Genomic DNA, 23,276 nt, shown 5'->3' with positions numbered 1-23,276 from the left:
TAAAAGAGGTCATAACATGACTGTATCTTGCCAGTGTTTCAGAGTAGAAAAAATGCATGAATTTATTAATTCTGACAAGTAGTCTTAAAGAAACAGAGGTTTGAGCTTTACCAGAAAGACAAACAAATTAATTTCTTTTATTTATGCTTTCATTTTGTTTTATTTAAAGATAAACTGATTTCTTATTCTTGTCTATTTATAGTTGCTTGACTTTTCTCCTGGATACCATCTTCTCGCTTAATTACAACAAAATGTCACATTCTATCCAGGTAAAAATGGGTAAACTCAGAATTTAAAATGGCCCTACTTCATTCTGGAAGATAAGCAGGCAAGTGCGTAGAGACACAAGGAACATGCAGTGGAACAAGCAATTGTACATTTGGAAGGCAGCAAGTTTCAAGCTATCAAATACATCAAGCCAAACAGTGTGCACTGAAGCACTGTATCTACTGACAGTGGATATAAATTGCTTTATTCTACATAATGAACCTGCAATTTGTACAGCCAGTGTTCGGAACTCAAGACAGTGAATTTATGTTGAAAGTTACCTGATTTTTGGCTGTCAAGCTGAAAACCTGTCTGGAGAGGATGGGAGTCAAAGACTGAGATTTGCTCAAATTTCAGGTGAAGACTGCTGTGACAGATTGGACCTAAACTGTGTCACAGAAGAGAAATACACTAAATGGTAAGTGATAATTCTGGATGTTGTTAGTTGGGAGTGTAGTTTCCTTGTATTGAGGAGAAAGTTAAAGCTCAAACAAATGAACAATTAAAGCTGTGAGCTGAAACAGCCAGAAAGAATGTCTGGAAGCCATTAAAACAATTACAGCTTAGAGTAAAGACTGGCACACAAAGGGGAGAAGATTTGATGTTTTCTGTAGGATCAGACCATGAACACAAACGATAAAACACTGCTATACTCCTATTCAGTTGTGCTTTACAACTTGTTTCACTGATTTCAACTTATTAGCAGAGTAAACTGGAATTTAGTAAGAGCATCAGTATCTGCTCTGAAAGTAACAGATCAGAAAGGCCAAATTAGCTCAAAGACTTTTGAGTCACCCAAGCACAAGCATGAAGATTGATCCTGAATTCACTCCCAGGTGAGAGGCAGACTTCTCCTGGTCACTTGCCTACCCACCCCGTTGCTAGAAAAACTGAGCCTCATGCAACAGCCCTGACGGATAATGATCTAGCTGTTGGAGCTAATGCCTATTCACTCAGCCAGAACAGGACTCTGCTTGGCAGTAATCATGATCCAGACCCATAACAGCACTTAATGTCACCAGTCATCTAAATTTACTGTGATAAATGGAATATTTCAGTGGATTCCTAATGATTTCTATTATTAGAGTATAAAAGGCAGAGACCTGAAAAACCTAAATCACACCTCTTATTGCTCTTTGAACGATAATAGCTCTGCTGCCTGTTCACCTGGCAGGCAAGGTGGGTCTCACAGAGTAGAATAGGGCAAGCTCTGACTATTTCTTTTCTCTAACCCATTTTAATCAAGCAACACTTGACCTGGGACCCTTTCATGTTACATCTGGCACATCATCAGAAAGCAAAGAGACTGCAGCTTGAAGAAGCTGAAGTCCATGCTTGCTTTGTCCAGCAAACAGTCTCTCAATATGGATTACCTTCAGCCTCCAAGTCCTTTAATTTTTTCCCTTTTGAGAAGTTCTCCTGAATTATCTACCAATATCATTTTTTAGCAATGGAAACTCATTTTAACCACTCTGCCTCCTAATCTCATTGCAATTGTAGCATTCAAGAATGAAAGAGTCTCAAATTACATAGAACTGATCAGGAGACACTCTGGGAAATGCTACATTTTAAGTATCAGATAGCCACCTGAGCCATATATTCAGAACAATGGAGTGTATTAACTAGAAAAGGAAAAGAGGGTTAATTTCAAATTACCTGATTTAAAAAGACACTCAGCTATAATCATTCTATAATCACCAGACTAATTCTCCAAGGACTCAGCTCTCTTAGAACATGTCATCTACCTAGTGTGATTCCTGCTGTACTTTAATTCTTGCTCATTTCAGAGATGTGGGATTTTTACAGGAGCTCTGTGAGATTTCTATTAGCTACCATTGATGCTTCAAGAGGGGAAAGTACACCAAAAATTAGGGGTATAGAGTTCACATCCTTCACAAAGAGAAGATACACTTCTCAGCTGCTGCAAGGCAGAGGCACATTGGCATGATCATTCTGGGAGGGAAGGCAAACTCTTGCCACTGTGCTGCAGGGAGTCTCATTTCTAGCTGAGTTTAGAGCTGACCAAAGGATACCACCTGGCACAGGCAAGATCAGGTAGATACTGATCATGACAGCTAATCTTGCCTCTGCACTGGCTCAGCTGAAATGTCCTGGAAGGGAGATAAATGTTTTGTTTAGGAAAAGCATAATCACAAACAAACAAACAAAATAGGATCCAAATTCACTCAAAGCTCTAAAGTGCTTGCGTTTAATGTTTGTCATACAAATATCTATATTCAGATACATAAAATAATGAGCTTGTCCAAATCCAGATGCCAGATGAAAACAGTCCAGAGTTTTGGTTTAGGCTGGATCCAGTTTGAAAATGTATGTATTTAAAAATACTCTTTCACAAAAGCAAAGGGGAAAAAAAGAAAATTCCTATCAATATTAATTGTGAATACAATGAATTTCAAAGAACTATTCCGTCATATACTGGGAGATTGAAATTTACTCACAGCAGGTTGAAGCAGAACCTAGGAAGGATGTTGATGGAGCAGAGGCTTATGACAAGCCTTTGCCCAGGGCTGGGTTTCCCTCTGAATGCCAAATTCACTGTAATACATTCTGAAAAGTTCTTACAATCATCCAAGGCATTTAAAACTGAAATGATCTCTTTACACTGTGATCAGCCTCCATATTCAAATGATTCCCCAAATCTCAAAGCAACTCTGCCCCATCTGCTTCAAAACTTCCCTTTTGACAGAGGCTGCAAATTTCACAGCAACGACGATTTAGAAATTGTCACCATCTGACCCAGAAATACAGTCGCTCAGGTGGCGGTCAGACTGCTACAATCATTCTGTATTGGAAGACTGTTATGATTCGTTATGGATATCAAGTCATACAATTAAAAGTCCTACAGAATGTATCTACACAGTTTTACAGCTAAGCGGTGACGGAAGTATGAATGGGTTTAAACTGAGGTTCACGTTAAATGAAAAACAAAGAGGTAAATGTCCCTGGAATTTGAACAGATAGTAATGCCAAGAGATAAAAGTTTACTACATGAAAAAGGAATTTTAGAACAAAATCTTGTATTAAAAAGCTATGGATTATTTCAGGATATTGAAAAAAAAAGATTTCATACAAGCCACTACTGGCTTGTATGTAGTTTTGTGAGAAAACTACTACGAATTGAAAGAGTTCATGCAAGATATTTTAAAGCATATGATTGAAGTATGGCAATCCCATTACCTGGTTCATCATCCGACACTATTGAGAAAAGCAGCTAAAGACATCTCAGAGAGAGGATTGGACACTTCTGTGAATAAGGACCTCAATGGCTGTTCTCTCTGCTGTGGTGAAAAAAGGTCGGGGTGTGCAAATCCATTCCTTAGTCTTTGCAGCATTCAGCGCAATTCACAGCAAGCCAGAATGCTGCAAATAACATAGTTAYGGGTGAGCACTGAAACTCTTCTATGCACACACAAAAGGATAGGCAGTAGATGGAGTTCCCTAATTCACATTCTTAATGATTTCCTGCGAACTTGACATTCTGTAAAAGCACTGGAAAATGCAAGAGGATGAGGCTATCTCATTAGCAAGAACCATCAATAAAAGCGTGCAATCCTATTGACTGTGCAGCATTCCCAAGGTGAGACACTTAACAAATCCATTCCTTCAAGATCAGTATCTAGGATCACTCTGATGACCAAAAGGCTTCGTACAAGATGATGTTGAGGCCCATGATACTTAGTGCAAGTTTTGCTAATGAATGAAAGCTCTTTCCATGGAATATTCCATTGAAGAGGAAAATTTTCTCCTAAACAGATGACTGCTTATTGTCATATTGTTTATTGAAAGCAATCGTTTAATAGTAAGAAAGAGTTTTTGATAGCAGGTTTCTAGACCGCAACCCAGGCTACTCAAGTGTTAGAGGAAAATTATTTCTCCCCTTGGGAAATAATTATTTCTTTACACTGAAAGATTATAAGAGAAAACAGAACTATGATTCAAAGACTGAGAAAAAAAAAAATTCATGACAACCAGAAGGGTCTAAGCCTTCTCAAAAGTTTGGGACTTCCTCTCATCCATTTTTTCTTGGTTTGTCAGGAAAGCACCAATGCTTACTGCACCACACTAGTCTCTTCTATTTAGCCTGGTATTTCAGGTAAGACTTACTATCTCATTTACACATCAGTACCTGCACTCAGCATTGACAGAACATCTTCCTTTTCAATGCACGTGCAAAGACTATTTTTATTCTGCAGCAAGCAGCATTGACCGCTCTATTATCACTCTGCTATGGTTAGTTTCCTCTACATCTTCCTAGTCAAACTCCATGTCACATTATATCAATCATGGTGGCAACAGCCTGATTATCCTTGCCTTCGGCAGACAAGCACGCTGCAGGTATGTTGGAAGATTGTTCTTTTGCTACCCCAGCACAACTGGGTTCTCCTAAACTATTAGAAAAAATCAAATTAACAAGTGAACTATGCTCTTTAAGCACTCTTATTTGACTTTCTAACAAGCAATTAACTGATGCAGCCAGGCAGTTTGACAAAGCACTAGAAATCTCTGCCAAGTGGAGGACTCTGGTGCAAGCATAAACCAGCTTTAGTACCCACCTAGGCAGCTACTTGATTCAGTTCTGCCCCAGATAATAACAGGAAGGGCTCAGGTGATCTTAGCCCTTTCCTAGTCATGCAAAGGAGACAGGGTGATTGCAGAGCAGAAGAGCAGGGATAATAATTTAATTTTCTCCCTTCTGAATAAATGGAGGCATAGCAGAAAATGAAATGCAAGAACCTTTGTGAAATGGAGCAACTCCTGCATCCTTTTAGAGCAAAGGAGCTTTTGGGAAGGAATGCCCCTACAGTTCCTGCTGAGAGTAGCACACGGTTGGATTTGGCTTTGATCTAAAGAATGAAAGAAGTGCTCTTCCTCTTACTTCTCCTCCCCAAGTCCAGCCAAACAGCCAGCACTTGTCCTTTTCATAGTCCAGCTAAGGGGTCTCATTGTCCTGTGGCCCAGAAGCTAAGCTATTGAGCACTGTGGACATTGGGATTATTGCCTATAAGAAATGCCAGTAAACAACATCTCACCAGTTCATCTCTTCTTGAAGATCCACTTTGAACTTTTGGCATTTCTGAACATGACCAAGGATTTTATCAGTCACTGGATTTTATAGCTGATTAACATAATACCTTGTAAACTGTCCTCCAGAAGAGGAGTCCATAGATATGTAACTTCGGAAGCAGAACAGAAACTGAACTGCAGCTCAGAAGCACAATCAGATGACACTTTCTTCCCTTGCTCTGTGAAGCTTTTGTTCCCTTTCATTTAGCTGTGCTGACTAAGGCCCAAAGGAGTGGAAGTTTGCTCCTCCTCACAGAAGGACAGGTATAACCTGCAGATGCTGCTTTCAAACTATGCTGTAATCTGCAAGCCAGTGGCAAGTAAAGGGAACTACTTTATTCCAAGATGAACTGACTCGGACAAGAATCCTCCACAAGTCCCCTCACTTGCAAATTGTAATAAAGTAAGTCTTTTTTAATTGCCATCATTTTTCAATATTTTTAGAACATTTTAACAATTTTTATTGAGACGCTGGCACTTAATAATTGTGGTATTCCTCAGATCCAGTACATGTAGAATTGCAATGCCCAAATTGTTAACAGTACATCATCTATCATTCACTGCACTAAGTGAATCTCTTCTGTGCCTGCCTTTTCTTTATCTGGCCTATTGTCATGCTATATGCACAAGTAACAAAAGCATTTGAGGAAATTAATTAACAAGCAAGCTTTTACTCCATTTCTGTTTCTGGCAGGGTCAATTTAGCAATTTGCAGTAATAATTACAGGTGCTCTGCATCTACTACTGTTTGTGTTCCCTACCCAGTACTAATGCAGACCAGAACAGAAGTGATAACTCAAACAGTCAGCATGCATTGTTAATTCTGCACCAGCTTAATTTCAACAGTCTTTGATTATTGAAAGTGCAGGAAAATAACCGCTAGCTTTAGGTGGAGTTTACATCATGGCTGGCTGAAATAAGAAATCATAATGTGCACAAATAATGTGTTGAGAAGTATTGATTCATAAGTATTTATCACATTGTTTCTCGGATCATTTTTCAGTTCTAATTTACTTTCAAATGTGATTCCTTTTTCCAGTTCCATCTTTCTCTTACTCTAAATCATATAACTACGTGTTACTGACTCTGCTCAAGTTACGTATTCTGACATCCAAAAGTAGGAAACTTAATAGTGCTTAACCTTAACTTTTCCCTTGACAATCAGGCACACATATACAATTTTTAAAACAATACATTACTTGGAGTTGTTCAGAGCAGGCAAATGAAAGATGACTTCTTGATGTCCCTTTCAGGTTATGCTTCAAATAAATTCCTTCTCTAGCTTAAAACAGAGTAGAAGTACATTTCTAAGATAATGTGACCAGAATTATGAGAGTTGGATTTCACTGCCATGCAAGTAGGGTGCTGTTAAAGTTTAATTCCGTTTCTTCTTGAACTTGCTGGTTCTTTCACCCAAATGGGCTATGACCATGTGACCCTTTCAATAAACCTTCTGCTTGGCATAGGCTTCACATTTTTGCACAGAGCTGGACAAACTATATTCATACAAACATGAGATTCTAACAGTAGTCCTGTGTACACTTTCATAGTTTGATATTGTATACTGTTATGCATTTTCCTGTATAAATAAGTACTTGCTATTGAACATCAAAAGGAAATATGCATTGCGTCTAAGAATTGTTTCAGTGAAAGACTGAAAATAATTAGGTACTATCAATCCTGTCTAAAAATAGGCAGCGCTTTGAGACTCAAGAACAGATATGTTCTCCCATATGCAGAAAAGTATAGCTCTCATTTATCACATGCTCCAAACATCCTTGTATACTTTATAACAGCATAAAGAAAGAACTAGTTCTCATCAATATTAGCCAGTCATAATAGTGATATAAAGGGAAAATAGATGAAGGAGCTGTTAAAACTTGCTCTTCATCATACCAGACAGAGAAATAGCCTTATAGCATATGCATAGCACTGTGTCATGGGTATAACAATGGACTGAATGGCAAAAAACACAGTTTCCCATAGGGAATGCTTCCTTGAAACAGAAACGGAGAAGGAATTTGGATCAGTGGACATTCTGCTTCACAGCCATGTGTTAATTGCTGTCCCTGTGCTGATTTCTGTAAGTCTTATTTATCCTAGCAGAGACATAAGTCCAATGTTAGGAAAGATTTGCTATTAAGTTTGCATCAGCCAGCCCTGTTGCATTAGAATGAAAAAAGACAGAATAGCATTGTTATAATTTAAAACAAAGATAAAAATTGATGAGGTGTGCTAGCATAAAAGGCTAGCAGGATCTTTAGATGAATGTATGTACGACTAATAAGCAGGACTAAGAAAGTTATTTTATAACACAGCTGAGGCTGAGATTGGAAGACTGTTCTGGTAGCCGCATTTGAAAAAGATATTCAAAATCATGAAATGATGGATGAGCGGTGTCTGGTACGCAGAGTTCTGTCTGACTCTTGCATGGCAACAAGGGGCGCATACTTTCAGTCTGGCTCTTGTTCTCAACGGAGCTCTTTCAAAAGGAATAAACCTGCTAGCTGCAATCTTTCCTGCCGCCCTTCCTCCATCATCTGGTCTAGTATAGAGAGTGTCACATTCAGGCTCAGGAAGATGGTGAAAATTTTTCATTCTTCCTGTAGAAAAAGGAAAGGGGCCCAAAAAAGAGACAACCTAGGAGCATTACGCCAATATGAGATTTCACCTAAGCATGTGTCAGGCACAATGTACAGCTGAATGAAGACTAGGTGAAGTTGAGGTGAACTTGCTAACCTCAGGAAACTTGGTTGAACCTCATGAAACTAAGTGGTTCTCTGACCAAAGGATGGGAAGAGAAATCTGACATTTATAGGGTTGATCAGTTCTCTCTTCAAGCTCTGCTCAGACCTGTCTAGAAATACATGAGCTCTTCAGCCCATATATGCACAGTGATGCAACGTGGGATTGCACATAGTGACCCAAGGACAGATTGATGACGCAGAGGCACAAAGACAGGAATGTGAAAGAGTGAAAGCAAATCCTAGTAGACTAGGCTGTGACAAATGATAACCAGTGCGGGGAACTAGAGCTACCACGTGATGTACCAGAAACAAGCCAAAGAGCAACACTGATGCACAGTCACCAGGCTCTTGTACCTGCTACAACAGGCCTAAAACTGATCTCTCTCTTCAGGACAACAAGACTCATCTGATAACCCAAACACCTACTGTTAAAACTCAATTGTTTTAGCAGTCCAGACATGCCCTATGTTTTGTCTTGGCCAAGCTTCACTATTCAATGCTCTGGGAAATGCCACTTTATCCTCTGTAAGCAGTTGCTCTGAATTTTGAGATGGTTTGGAGATTAGAAGTTTTCTGCTTTCTCTGGACATTTTTCTAGAGTCAAAACACCAAAGTCTTTCTGGAAAATCATTTCTTAGTAAAATCCAAGGTCCGATCCACACAAATCTACATGCAGTTTATCATGTGTTATCTTTCTTCTTTGACTGGCTAATATAGCTTGTGAAAGAGTATTCTCTGCTACAGTCTTTTGTAATCAGAGCAGATTTTTTTTTTTGAAGCACCTGATACAGCCAGTTTTGATGTTCTTGAAAAAGTACCTATTTATCAGTAGTACTATTTCTAGTCTGTCTGTGATAACAAGCAATTTTTCTGCATTTTTTCTATTTAAGATAGTTCAAGCTTTTCTCTGAGGAAGAGAAGGGACTAAAATAGACTACTTTCTTCCCACCCGTGGAAGAAAAAATATATCAAATCTCCTTTGTCCTATTGTTAGCAAAAGGCCCCAGACAAGAAAGAGTCTCAAAGGGGGGGGTGAATGGGGGAACTGTTACCAGCTCAGGCAAGAAAGAGTCTCAACAGGAGCCTCGGACAAACATACCCAAGGACACAGGTGCAGCTGTGACTGATACATCCTGAGAAAGTACAGATAAACCAGCAGAAGCCAGTTGGAGCCAAGATTAGGACCGAGACAGCTTTTCTCAAACAAGGAAGCAGGCCAAGTTGAGACCATGTATGGAAAAGTAGAGCAAAGTTCATGGGAAGACACTGGGTGACACCTCTTCAGAGACCACTAAGGACCCCCAGAGACCACCAGAGACCCCCACAGGAGACCCCCAGAGTGGCGACTCCACCGGGACTCGAACCCAGAACCTTTGAATTTTTGCTGTGTGGTAGAACAAATGTTACATACACAGTTCCCACGCCACATTTACAATTTCAGGAAAATCGGAATCTCAGGGCTTGAATTTTACAATGCCATTTGGTAATTTTTTGAGCATACAATCTTCCCTTCCTGTGACAGGGGCAATAGGGCTACCCCTGTCCTTTCCACTCCACTCCACTCCTTACACTCTGACTGTAGGACTGAAAAAATAAGTGTCTCCCACACTGAGGCAACTAACATGGTTAGTGGCTACTGTCAGCAGTCTAAAGGCTCAAAAATCCAAAGTCAGACGCCAAAACCTATGAAATTGCCCCCAATCAAGATGTATTTTACTAGAAAAAATGACGTTCCTGTCCACAAATGTGTTATGTCCTTTTGCCCATTACCTCTTGAAGGGGATCCATGCGAGCCCCAAATCCCACCAGGATTATTCAAGAGATCCCTTTCACTCCAGTGGTTTCTGGTGTGGATTCTCATGAGCAAACTGGCTTTTGCTTTTCTGATTCCTATGCACAGACAGTGCCCCATTCATCCTCACCCCAAACTGATCTAAACTGTCCTAGAGGTAGAGTGCAATGCCATTTAATGATGAGGATCTTGCCTTCACTTTATCAAGGTCTCTCTTGGGAGTGCTCATGATAGTCTGAGAGAAGACGATCACATTATCAAAAGCTCCATTCCTGGTAGACACAAGTCTTGAGAGTTTGTTTACATCAGACATAGTGATTGAATTTCATTTGACATGTCACAAGCATCCACTCTCTTGGCCACAGAATAAAGTGAATAATTTAGCAGGGAAGTGCTGTATGCCAAGCAAAGAGGTTGTAAAACAGTTCTGTACAAAATCTGGAGAACCAGCTGTTCAGATCTGAGGCACAGAATAGTATTTATTGCTTACGCACCATGCCAAATTGCTAATAATATGGCCCCGAATTAGGAGAAGGATGAAAAAAACAGAGGAATTCTTTTTTGTTGTCTATCCTTAAAACCTCTTCTTTTAGCACATGGACAATTATACGGAGAACTAGGGGACTGCAGACATTATTTCCAAGGTCGATAACTTCTAAAGAACGGTGTATACTGAAGCAGATATATCCACATTGCAAACAGAGAGAAGAATATCGCAGTCTACCTACCACAGAAGAGAGAAATTATGTGATGAAAAGCACTGATGCACAGTTTGGTCAGGAAATGAAAAAGTCATTCTAATGAGTAATCCAGGAAGCTAAATGTAGACCTGTATTTTCCTAGGATGTTGTAGTTACAAAACCCTTCCACTCATATCATCCTACTGAACAAACAAATGTTGGTTTTATTCATTACCTAGTGGGTGGACTTTGCAAATGAGCTCAGCACTGGTCTAACTCTGATATCCCTGGAATCAATGGGAATTTTACACCAAATTCAGTCAGAGTAGGAATTGGCTAACATTGACTCAAGATGTCCAATGCTACAGATTTACACATTCTACAAAGCCTTTATAATTGATCCATTATTCAGCGTGGCTACAGACACCATCTAACTGGCCCCTTTCCTCGTCTGGCTTTCCTGCTGGCTTCCACAGCTGTTTGTTTTCTAGGCGCCACCTATGTCCTCTTACAAAAAAACACATTTCTTGTGGCTTTACAGAGTTGGAATCAGAAGGAAACATTTCAAATTTCAATGAGGAACAATTTTGACTGTCCTTAGTCTAAGCCTAGGATACGTAGTTGTAACTTTGCAATTAATTTGCCAAACTTCTTTCAACTTAATAACTCATAAAGGCAGAGCAGATACTCAAAATAATTACCTATTCTCCTCCACACATGAAGTTTTTCTTATAATTAAATACACCCACCTTAGTCTGTTCGAAGCAACAGAAATACCAATGCATTCTTTAAAAAAAGTTCAAGTAAACTTCATTAGACTCCAATGAATTTAAAATTTCAGCTTGACTCTTTTCAGTTTTTTAATTAATATCACCCTAAATATTCTGCTCAGGTACATCTGATATGCTGTTATATGTTGTTATAATTTAAATGTAAACCTCCAAGTAAACTAGCTTGCTGCCCAAAAGTTATTCCCGTTCCTCTTGCACAGAAAAACGACTACAGAACTAAATATACTATTTAGAACTCACTAACTAGCCTTAGCTTAACATGGGAGGATGAATAGTAAGACTGTATGCTCAAAGTCAAAGTTCAAAACAAGTCTGGCTACATCTACAAAAACAACAAACTTTCACTGAAGTGGGTCAGACACTATTTTGACCACCATCCTTGAGTGCTCTGCAGCAACACCATCTCTGTAATATCAACTTAATGCTAATGCTTACGGATAAAACACTGAAATGTCTCTTGATGCACAAATACTTTATGACTAAAAGCCAATTCCCCTCCCTGCAGTACAGTCTACAAAACAGCTTGTTTTGTCTCTGCTCCGGTGGTGTATCATCAGGAAATGCAGAGATACGAGACAAAGGTAGATCACATCCAGTGATCCCGGAAAAGTTTCATATCTCACTGGTTCTTTGCAACTCGTAAGTCTGGATGACCAGAGCCACTCAAGCACTTCTGAAAGCAGCCCACCAGTTTCTTTTAACAGATGGTCATTTGTATTAAAGGAGAAAAGCATCAAGAGCAACCACCTATACTACAGCCAGATCCAGTAAGGTACAAAATATTTTACTGGCATCACTGCCTAGAGAAGAACCTGAATTTCCACTGAGAACTCTTCTCTTTCTGTGCTGCACAACTCCCTTTGTAACAGAAACTTTCAGACAACATTCCTACTAATTACTAGATTGAAAAATCCAATTGCATTTAATTAGCACTATAAAATTACTCCTCATGTCTGTGGCAAGCTTGCTCCTTTCTGGAACCTTAATGAGATGCCCTCTGGAATGCTTATAATTAAAGGAGAAAAAGGACTTCAAGTTTCCAAAACCAAAGGTTTTTAAGCACTGTAGGCCATAAAATGTCAATGTATGTGAGAAGAAAATATTTCATTTTGGTGCGCAGTCCACACTGCAAATAGATTAACCTTTACCAGTACAGTCCTGGGCAACCACAAAGCTCACTCGCTTCCACTGAGGCCAAACCCTGTGATCCTTCACACAGAAATCAGTTGATATTTGTTGCTGAGGGTCATGGCCAGACCTGGCAGTGAAACAGGAGAGGGCTATCGGAGAGACAGCTGTCTCTAGAACTGCTCAGAGGAGCCTGGGGCTGCACTAACTTGTGTTAGCAGAGCACAGCCCTTTCCCACCTCTCCATACTGCCTTAGCTTCAGTAGCACTGAGACAAGTTGCAGCTCAGACAGCTGTACACTAACAAAAACTTGCTCTTCTCAGTAGGAAGTCCTCCTGGTTCTTCCACGGCAGCCAACTGAAACTGGATTCCTCAGCCCTGATTTTTCTGTTCTGTGCAGGTAGAACCTGCCTGGATGCCCATCAGAACTAACGGGACTCTGCATTCAATGGTCCTCACAAAACCTTTCTCAAGGCAGTTAGAGTTGGAAGCTGCAGTTTTAAAGTAAAGTCTCTTTCTGAGCTCCATCCTTCCTGCCTCAAAAAGTTCCTTCCATCCTAGAATCTCTCTTCTGTATTAGAGAGACCTCTCTCATCTTGCAGTCTTTTCCCATGCTCAATTTAAATGGCCCCATATGTAAAATATCAAAACTCAAATAGCTTTATAAAGCTACTAAACTTTTTTGCTCTTGTACAGTCATGCATTTCCCTTGATGAACTTAATTATTGTACTTAATGGATCACTGCCGAGTGAATTGTACACATGCTGACCTCTCACTTTTTGACCAATACCTCCAAACACGGAGCCTAACAGAGGACTGATGGCAGTGTGAAGCTTTCTGTGAGCTGAATACACAGCATCTAATTGTTTAGATTTCCTCCCGGTCAAGGTACAGACTGTGAAGGAAGCCTGTGTGTTTCCTTTTTACTTCTACTGATACTGCCATTACATATTACCGCATAGAACAGGCTTCTATCTTTCCAGAATCTTACTTTCTTACATTAGTTATCACCAAAGTGACTTTCCAAAGAGTTTTGAAGATACTCTAGGGAACTTTGTATCTGCAAACAGGTAGCAGAGTTCAGACGCAACTTTTATACCCCAAGGCAGAAGACAGCTAAGGACATACTCTCATGAAGTGGCTGCTCTGAAAGCTAACATGCTTATGGTCACTCCCGTCATGTTTGTGTAAATTTCTCTTTTGCTTCTGTTGCATTAAAATATGAAACGAAACTTGTTCCCAGTTGAGCAAAGCTTTTGACCTGAAATGAGCTTTAAAAAGACGCTTTTAAAAAAAAAAGGCAAGATCTGTAAAAGAAATGAATGTAAAATGCTAAAGAAGGTGCCATCCTGTCCTCACATAGGATTTAGCCTCTGCTGCATGTACAAGAACACTCTGCACCTTTGTTTTACACTAGGGTTTTCCATGCACAGCTTTATGGTCTACTTGTATCAGTGGTTAAATCCTCAGCTGAGACAAGCTTAAGACTAACCTGGCCTGACAGTCTCAAAGGAGTAACAGTTCATTCAGCAAAGGCTGAGAGGAGATACGCACTAATCCAGCCTTTACAAATTCTAGACACGTAAGGGAGATTTTGTTTATAAGCTCATCACTAACTAAAAGGGGAAAACGTATCAAATCCCATCATTAACGCTATGTGGCTACAGCAAGGATGGGTTATTTTCTATTGAGAAGTAAGGCAAAATATGTCTTAGTAGTTCCTTTTAAGGCTTGCTTCTTGACAATGAAAGTATCAGTGTTTAGGTGACTCTTCTACTAGTAAAATGTCTGTTTGTATATCTACGATTTGTCCTTCTCCTTACATAACCATCAGTACCACTAAAGGTAATAATGTATAAGCTATCCTTTGTCCTTTTATAGGCTAGTCTTCGGACACAGCGGTTACACCTTGTCCTGGCCCTAGAGACACCGGTTAGCAATGCGTTAACATTGCCATAGATTATAAAGCAGCTATTATTAGGCCACTAATATTACCATATATTGTCACAGTTTGGCACTGTTTCTGATTGCTTTCTGCTGCTGAAAGCTTAGTGAATCTAAAGAAAGAACTGTGTAACATCCTTCTCCTTCCAGCACCTCAGCAGCAGTTTTGAAAGAGTTGTTGGTTTTGCGGCTGTTGACTATCAGCAAGCCTTTCCCTTCAAGAAAATATGGCTTATAAAAGCTTTTCCTCTCTCAGTCACAAAAGGTCTCGGTAGCAATGCTAAGGAGGTAGTGCTCTGAAATACCTGTGTGCACGAATGAAGCGGAGGGAGGGGAGGAATGAGACAGTGCAAGGGTAACCTGTGAAATACGATAACATCCTTCATCTCTCCACATCTGACCTTGCTCACCTGCTTCTGGTCCTGCCTCCTGGAATGAAATCAGTCTGCTCTTAAAGAGTCCTTCCTTGTCTTTCTCTTCCCTCATGTGGCCCAAAAGATCCGGAGTGCCCAGGGAAGTACTCCTTGATCAGTTCTGATGCCAGGTAAGAGCAAGCTAATCAAAGACTGAAAAATGCAAAATACAAGAGAAGTTACCAGAGGGGAACAACTACAATAAAAATCATTTCATTATGTAACAGGAAACTTCATGTAAGACATGGACTCACGCAAAAGCCATTTGTTTTAGTTTCTGAAGGTTAATCTGAAAAAATACACTGAATTACCCCTGCTTTGCTACAAATCACTTTCCTATTTATTCTAGTACTGGCTTTGCTGTTCCTATAATTTTTGATATATCCAGTTAAATATTATTCACATGAATCATGATATTGAGCATTTACTTTTCCTTTGGCAGTTGTTTTCTAAGTACAGTTCTTTGTTTAATAAGTCCCGACCTCATGTATATTGAGTCTCTGAGAAGTGTTCTTCCTCTGAAAGTAATGAGTTCTGTTTGTTACATTTTTATATTTTCTCAAGAATTTCTGCTGCGAGCCACTCAGGCTGCAATTGAGATATTAAAATTTAATTCTCAAGATTTTATTGTAATTCTTTGGCTTGAAAACAAAAAAAATGTGTTTGTGATTTTAAGTGCTGAGACAGTACTTTAACCTCCATAAACTGAGCACACTCAGATGAGGGAGCAGGCAAGAACGGCTGTAGCAGGTTTAGTGGACAATCTTTGTACGAATAACATTCAGAGCCACTGCAAGCCATTGGGGAGCCGAAATAAGATCCGACAGTCAAAACAATTAACGTGTAGTTGCTATTTATTGCTTTACAGAACATACAAACATAATACTATAATCTCTTCTGAATTATTAACACTGAGTTAACGCACCAGATTTCTACCAGGAACATGGTCCTCTGGAAGAGCTGCATTTTAAACAAGATGCAAATCTAAGACCACAACTGTTTGAGGTCATTAAAGAACCCACAACACTGTTCTTGGTAAGAACAGTGTAGACACAAGCATCCGCAAAAATTGCCTTTGGAAAATTTTATTCTGCCTTTTTAAACTTACCTTTTTATTTCATTAGATGCCTCCCAAMCCCCATTTTATGACTGCAGGAAAGGAGGCCTAACAGCAAATATACAACTAATTCTGCAGCATTAACTACTTATGGTAATTTTGTCTTTAACTGACACAAAAAAAAGGCTGTTAAATCAACAACCTTTCTTTAAGTGATTACCTGATGAGGATTATATTGAGCCCTATCTTACATCACTAAAGTAAAACAGGAACTGAATCAGATCTAAAGAYGCCAGTACCAGAAATCCCTATCAGGTTTCCACACAGGGAAAGTTCATTTTCAGTTCTTTGGAAAACTGAAAATGCGCCTGCTTTTGTGCAAAGACTGACCATGACTTACTGCTACATGAGGTCCAATCATTCTGCATTGGAATTACATGTCCCTGCATTTTAAATGAGTTCATTAACTGTTTTTAAATCAATCTTTGTAAATTCCCTTGATTTTAAGGAACGTAACAGCCTCTTTGTAAATTCGAAAGGTCCTCCTTCTCTGTACACTTTAAATTAAGACTTTGTCATTAAAAAGCTAGCAAGAGAATTCAGCCTTCTACAGCTCCATTCATTTCAGTAATCTCTGAACATTACAGTGAAGGATCATTAATCCTACCACTCCTCCTGGCACAGCATTTTCTCTCAGCCCAGTCTTAAAAACAAAAGGAGACAACCTCCCCCCCGCCCTAAATTTTAAGTTGGTCATTGTTTAGCTATGCCATGCTAGGAAGCAAATGAATAATGAAAATGTTTTATCCTGCCATTAAAGAAAAAACCTTAACGTTAGGAGAAGTATGCAGCCGCTCGACATTTTTTAGAAATCTTAATGGCCTGAGGACCCGTTATGCAGTTTGATCTGACTCCCTGCATAGTAGGAAAGACTGTTATACCTGCTTTGTGGACAGGCATTTTAAGTAATATGTCAAAGACATCTAGCGCTTGTCTATACCCTAAAATGGAACATGGTGTAGCAATGCTTGAGTTAGAAGAGGCATGAGCTGCGCCTATAAAGTTCCACACCTAAACTTGCCACGCTTGGTAGCAGCATGGTCATATTTACAAAGTCTGAAGCCAAAGGCTGAATTCTCCATATCAAGCTGCAACAACACCATCTAGAAAAAAAAAAGGCTGGAGAATGAGGCCAGTCCATATTTTSTCCTGTTAATCAATGGAAAAGCGATAAAGGCATGTGCATTGTCACTTACCGAAACTCCTGAAAGACTGCTGCGGGTGGGTAGTGGACCTCAGACCATATGAATTCTCCTGGCAGGTGTCTATGTCACAGCTGTAGCTTTGACACCCCGGTCTAGAGGCTAGAAGAAAACAGAAATAGTCTGTCCAGCAGCTTGAGGTGTCAACTCATTTTCAGAGAGCTACTCTCCTTTTCTAGACTACCTAAGGAGCTGCAAATACTGAGAAGATAACCACATACAGCAATTTGGTTTTATCAGGAGGACACGTACTAGAACAAAGATTGCCCTCAGCTCAGAGCAAGAAGGCACAAGTGCACAAGTCAGACCTCTCCTGCTCTGCATGYGCCTCTCCCCACTGCCATGGCTTCTCGGCCGCCCCGAGCAGCACGTGGGGCACACGGCAGAGGGACCGCTGCAGTGATCACCACGTCGTCTCCCTGTAGAGTCCTACGTTCAAAGGGCACAGGGGAAGATACGGTTCCCAAAGCTGCTTTGCCACATCCTCCAGGGCGCGAAGCAGCCAGGGAGCAGCCACAGYCTGACCAGAGAGGCACCACCCTCTGCCCCACGACTCACGTCAGCATTCAGGGGAGTTGAGAAATTTGCAGTTGGATTTGCGCTTGGAGACCAGGTATAAGGACCTTTTTGAAGYGAGAGTTTATGTGCTTCAAGAAACAGTCAAATAACCAGCCACCATTTGTAAACACCTCAAACAAATAAATGGGAGTTAATTTCTTAGCTTTTCCCAAAACTAAACGCTGTATTTACTTTTCAACAGACAAAAGAATTTCCCCAAAGTGGCACTGAATAGTTCTTATATTACTATCGCAGCGTTCCAAAAGGCAGCATTTCTCAACACTAGAAGCTATGTTTACTTTTCAACAGACAACAAAATTTCCCCAAACTGGCACTAAATTGTTCTTATATTACTACTGCAGAGTTCCAAAAGGCACATTAATAACGTAAATACCCGGCAGCTCACATTTGCTGCTCGTTATGGGATATGGCAGAGTGTATCAGCCCATCGGCTTTCAGCAGAAATGAGCCATCTGAGAACCRTCTACTGTTAATGGGGACTGTTCTTCACCTACAAATCCATATTCAATGTTTCTGTTAACTTTGGTTTAGATCTTATCTCGGTATAGAGTAAGCGAGCCACATAAACATCAACTCACTTCACTAAAGAAAGCTGCAAATGGGCAGGCTTGGGTTGAAAAAGCCTATAAACCTTCCCTTAGGAAATCTATCGTGCACCATCCCCCCTGCAGAAACCTCTGTGAAGCTTTGCAGTGTTTTACGGACTACGTCACTAATCTGAGGCAGGCAGGAATTTAGRGTAAGGCACGCAACTTCGTTGTTTCTGCTTTCTTTTATGAAGGCAGTATGTTACAATAACATATCTATTTTCATCATCAACCCGCTTATATAACATTTCTGGCTTTCGCTAATCCATAATGCCACCGTTTCTCCAGTGAACGCAGATTACCTGTAAATGCTTGCTAGCCGGGCTTAACCGCCCGATTACGTTTTCCTTTTAAATTAAACGATAAAAAGGGTGAAGGCCTTGTCTGACAGCCCCATTTTTGAGGCTAGAAAATTGTATTTGCAATCTCTGCAAATTTGTAAAGTCATTTTTAAGAGCATCAGAAAAAACATTAAATCTCAGTATGAGAAAAACCTGTACGCTAAGCATAAGACAAAAACAGCGGGATTACGTCTAAGATTAATGCGCTGGCAACAAAAGGCGTTTAACGCCCTCGCTGCCCGCGCGGCCCTCGGGGGCGGCCTTCGCGCAGCGCGCCACTTCCAGGCAGCCCGGACTACATTTCCCAGAATGCCGCTGGGCGCTTCCTCTCGCGAGAGTTCACGGCGGAAGTGGCGGGGAGCGGCGCGGAAGTGCTGCTGCCTTGGAGACGGGAGCTGGGCCCGCGAGCGCCCGCCGAGCCGCCGCCGCCGCCGCGCCCCGGAGACCATGGCCGAGACCGACCCCAAGACGGTGCAGGACCTCACCGCCGTGGTGAGGCGGGCGTGGGGGGCCCGCGAAGCGCCGCCGCGGGGGCCGGGCCGGGGCGGGCGGGCCGCGGCCTCCCCGAGGGGCGACATCCCCGGCCTCGCCCCGGGCGGCTCCCGGCGGGGCTTCCTTGCTGCCTCCTGCTGGAAGCCGCCTTCACCGCGGAGCTGCCTCGCTTGAGCCCCTGCGGGGCCGCTCGGCTCGGGGCGCCGTCGCACCTTCCCCAGCGCAGCTCTGCGGCAGGCTCGCTGTCCTGCCGGCCGGGGCGGCGCGGCTCCCCCGCTGCGGATGCCGAGAGGCTGCAAGGGGGAGTTACCGTAGGGGGGCGGCGGTTGAGAGCAAAGGTTTGGGAGTGCGGAGAGAAAGGCTTAGTTTTGTCTCAGACTGTTACTCTGATACTGGAAAGAGCGTCACCACATGATTAACACAGCATGCTGGAAGCAACTGCTGTGGGTTTAGCCCCGGTTGTGGCACACAGGCATTTTCTACAACATAAAATTGTTTACCATGAACCTCGGTTCTCTTGTTTATAATATGATAGTTAAATTGGGAAATATACTGTGGAGTTTTTCATTGTTGAGCTCAACCATGAAACAAAACTTTGTGCTTACTTTTATTACATATTCTGGTAAAATGAGAGTAAGATGAGAGTAAATATTGTAATAACTTCTTCAGTGCAAGCAAAGCAGACTTTTTTTTTTCTTTCTCTCAGGTGCAGACATTGCTTCAGCAGATGCAGGACAAATTTCAAACCATGTCTGATCAAATCATTGGAAGAAATATCCTTTTTTAAAGTCAGATAACTACTATACACTATGGATGCACAAATATTTTTATGTATATTTGGCAGTGGAATTTGTAAGACAAATTGAACGTGATCATAAGAGTTTGAGCAAAGCCATAATCAAAAAAATAATTATTAGCTTGCAGTCATATTCCTTAACTCCAGTTAACTTGATGACATGAGCTGTCGCATAGATGACCTGGAGAAAAACATAGCAGACCTCATGACGCAAGCAGGAGTGGAAGAATTAGAAGGCGAGAACAAGACCCCTGCTACTAACAAGAGTTAAAGTGAGACAGTCGTTTGCTATCCCTGAAACAAATCCTCTCCTCACTTGAAATTACTGACTTTGAAGCAGACAGTATTTTGTGCTTTGATTTGTGAGGCAGTCTGAAATTCATGCAGAGTAGCTCTGTACTTTATAATACAAAAAGCAGGACACTAATCTGTTCTCCTCAGCAAACTCCTACTTCACCAATGATGTTTTCTTCACCAGTAATGGATGGAAGTTGTATTTTCTCCATTTCTAGTTAGTTAATGAGGAAGTATAGTAGCTGTATTCATCCTCTGTTGCTCATTTGCTCTGGTACTCTTAGTAATATCTGAAGTAATGACCGTCATGCAACACAGGAAGGGGAAGAGATGCAAAGAACTTAGAACATCAGTAACAAAGCGAGCTGATCTTTTCCCATTTCTCATTCCCACCCTTCATTCTGATTTCTGTAGCTAGAAAGTTACTGTTAGCTTGGTGCTACTCTTCCATCCTCAGCTGCATGTTGTAGACTTCAGCTCCCCCTAAGCTCCTCAGGCCTCCAGAACCTGTTGTTGTGCACAGGGGCTAATGAGTGAGTTACTCTCAATCACCTCTAAACTTCTCCTGTGTAAGTCAGGAACTTGCTGGGAGTATGTGACTCACTTGTGCCACTGCAAAGCAGCAGGTGCTGACTCCAACRATGAATGTAACAGAACACTCAAATGTTAGGCAAGGCTTATTTTAAGGGAACTTTCCCTGGAAAAAGAAACTTTGTGTAGAAAGGTAAATGTGGTGTTTGTTCTTACCATGTAATTTCTTGATTGATAATGTATCCCCATGTTATGCAAAAAGATCAGAAAAGCAGATGTTTCATCTACTTGGAAAGCAGCAGGTAAAGGTCCAGTACAGCACCATGTAAATAAATTCAAGTGACCAAGTAACACATACACAACATTTACAAGACTTGCTAAAGGCATTTCAGAGGATGGTGGCAATGCAAGACTGCCAAAACTATCAGAGCATAAAAAAGCTGTGCCGGAGGGCTTAGTTATCGTATATGAGCAGTGATATTTCACTTCAGTGTGCACAAAACTTGATTTTTTTTTTGTAATCAATGGAAAGCAGCTGTTAAATAAAGTACCAGATGTAGCATGTTAGCTTAACATAGTTTTTTAAGGTAGCTAATAAGGCATGTCTCAAATAACCTGTCTTATGCTTGAAATTCTGAGGTTGGTTCTAGAATACTATGCAATCTGTATAACTGGTATGTGTGTTTGAGGCAGGTATATATCTTGCCTTATTAAAGTACCTGTTCTTTGTGATACTCTGATAGAAATATAGGTTATTATGGGTCTCCCAGAAGCTAACTATTCTCTCAACCTGAACCCCACAAATAATATTTTTTATACTTTGTGATCCCAGCCCCAGGAGTGTGGAAATTTTGCTGATGCCTGATTTTATTGATGCTTCAATAACTGCACTATTTCTGATGAATGTGCTTCTCTAATTCTTCTCAGTAATTTTTTTTTATCTTCCCCCAACAGGTTGCCAATAACTTAAGATGAATGCTGGAACACTTTTTCTGTTTTTTGTCTCACTTTTTTTTTTTTTTTTTTTAAACAAGCCCTTGGAATTACAGAACAGCTTTTTGCAACTACAGTGTGTAAAAGCATTTTTATATTGTTATAGAGCTTGCATTCCTGATGTACAGCTAGAGATAGGTTAGTTTATATTTTGAGTCATGTACTGTAATTTCACTTTTTGAATTCTTGTTATGAGGATCAATTAGTTGTGTTATTAAAACACAGATCTTACGGATCTAAACTACTGAGTGAATTTTTTGTGAAGTCACTTTTTCCCTGTTTCTTATACTTTTTCTAGACGTTTCATTTTTGATAGCTAAAAATCTAGTGACTTCCATCAAATGGAAATCTTAACTTGTCCTATGTAACTTTGTGGAGTGAAGCACAAGATTGAAACTTAGCATTAATCTTAGTTCTAAGCATCAGTCACTGAAGCAGTACAGGATTATGTGTTGTTTTCTAGTAACTGTAATAAAGTGATTTTGGAAAAGTAAGGTGCTGAACATCAAAATCATATCTCATACTCATGGTATTACCCTACCTGTGTGTTTCTCTAACAGAACAGAAATGCTGATTTAACATTAGAGGTGTCTATACACAGTTGAGCAAACACTGCCATTCAAATCTATTGTATTTAGAAAGACAAGGAACTACTAATTATGACAAATCTCATTATGAGACTTAATTTCTTAATACTGTAAAACACTTGAAATTGACGATGTGTCTTTTAGCAGCCTCCTGTTTGAACAATAATTGCTATTAAAATAGCGATATTTGACAGAATAGGGATGGGATTGGGGAAGTGTCTGCACCTGGTCTTTCAGTACAAGTCATTGGCTGTTTGAACAAAACAAAGTTTGCTACCTAAGCAGTGAGATATTGAATAACAAAACTGGAGAGGATCCCGTTAGGAGAATTGTAAAGCCTTGCTAGTCTGTGAATAACACATAGCTGGAACTTTGGAAAATACTTGGTTTAGAAAGGTGTTTGCTTTTATAATCATACCCACATGTATAGGCCTGAAGTTTAATGGAATGCATTAGAGTATTTTGGAAATCAAAAGTGTTTTAAAAGAGTCTTTAATATGTCACTGTTGTGAAGAAAAATGACCTATGTCTGAATAATGCTGACAATCATTGCAGTGCTACTGCAGCCTGAAATATAAATTTAAGAAAGCACTAGTGGCAGCTAGCGGTTATACACGGACCACACTTAAGACTACTATTTGAATGCCACTGCATTAGCACTGGTGTATTACAAAGGCAATAGATGGGTCATTTTTCAAAATTGAGGGGAAATTGTGATAAAAGCTCATAATAATAGCGCAGTTTTGTGAACACAGAAAATGTATAAATATACCTTGTAATACCAGCCTTAGGCTCCTTGTAACGTCATTAAAAAAAATCTAATAAACTATTATGTGGTGACATAAACAGGTCATATGTATTAAAGAAAAATCTAGCATATGTATGTCACTATATGCGAGAACTGTAGC

At 40.4% G+C, this 23,276-nt stretch overlaps 1 protein-coding gene and 1 long non-coding RNA gene across 2 annotated transcripts in view; one reads left to right on the top strand and one right to left on the bottom strand.

The window, feature by feature from the left end:
* Window positions 1–18,898, bottom strand: part of LOC112963337 — a 36,273-nt gene extending 17,375 nt beyond the window's left edge. Inside the window, exons 1-3 of the long non-coding RNA XR_003252573.1 lie at window positions 18,637–18,898; window positions 17,163–17,270; window positions 14,847–15,002 (exon numbers count right to left, since the gene is read on the bottom strand). This is a non-coding gene — a long non-coding RNA (uncharacterized LOC112963337). The remainder of the gene's footprint in view (window positions 1–14,846; window positions 15,003–17,162; window positions 17,271–18,636) is intronic.
* Window positions 18,899–19,035: 137 nt separating this feature from the next.
* On the top strand, window positions 19,036–22,275 carry HSBP1 (heat shock factor binding protein 1). Its single transcript, XM_026059601.1, has 4 exons — window positions 19,036–19,167; window positions 19,874–19,940; window positions 20,116–20,235; window positions 21,743–22,275. Exons 1-3 carry the CDS (start codon window positions 19,123–19,125, stop codon window positions 20,232–20,234), a joined length of 231 nt encoding a protein of 76 aa, XP_025915386.1. The 5' UTR covers window positions 19,036–19,122; the 3' UTR covers window position 20,235; window positions 21,743–22,275.
* The last annotated feature ends 1,001 nt before the right edge of the window (window positions 22,276–23,276 follow it).

The sequence above is a fragment of the Apteryx rowi genome, unplaced genomic scaffold, assembly GCF_003343035.1.
Source record: "Apteryx rowi isolate R43461 unplaced genomic scaffold, aptRow1 scaffold_1, whole genome shotgun sequence".
NCBI lineage: Eukaryota > Metazoa > Chordata > Aves > Apterygiformes > Apterygidae > Apteryx > Apteryx rowi.
The sequence above is the reverse complement of the archived record's forward strand: the minus strand, read 5'-3'. Positions and strand labels throughout refer to the sequence as shown.

Coding starts and splice junctions, on each gene's coding strand:
- HSBP1 (XM_026059601.1), top strand. CDS start 19,123: ATGGCCGAGACCGACCCCAAGACGGTGCAGGACCTCACCGCCGTG. Junction 19,168..19,873: donor TGCAGGACCTCACCGCCGTG/GTGAGGCGGGCG, acceptor TCTTTCTCTCAG/GTGCAGACATTGCTTCAGCA. Junction 19,941..20,115: donor TGATCAAATCATTGGAAGAA/ATATCCTTTTTT, acceptor ACTCCAGTTAAC/TTGATGACATGAGCTGTCGC.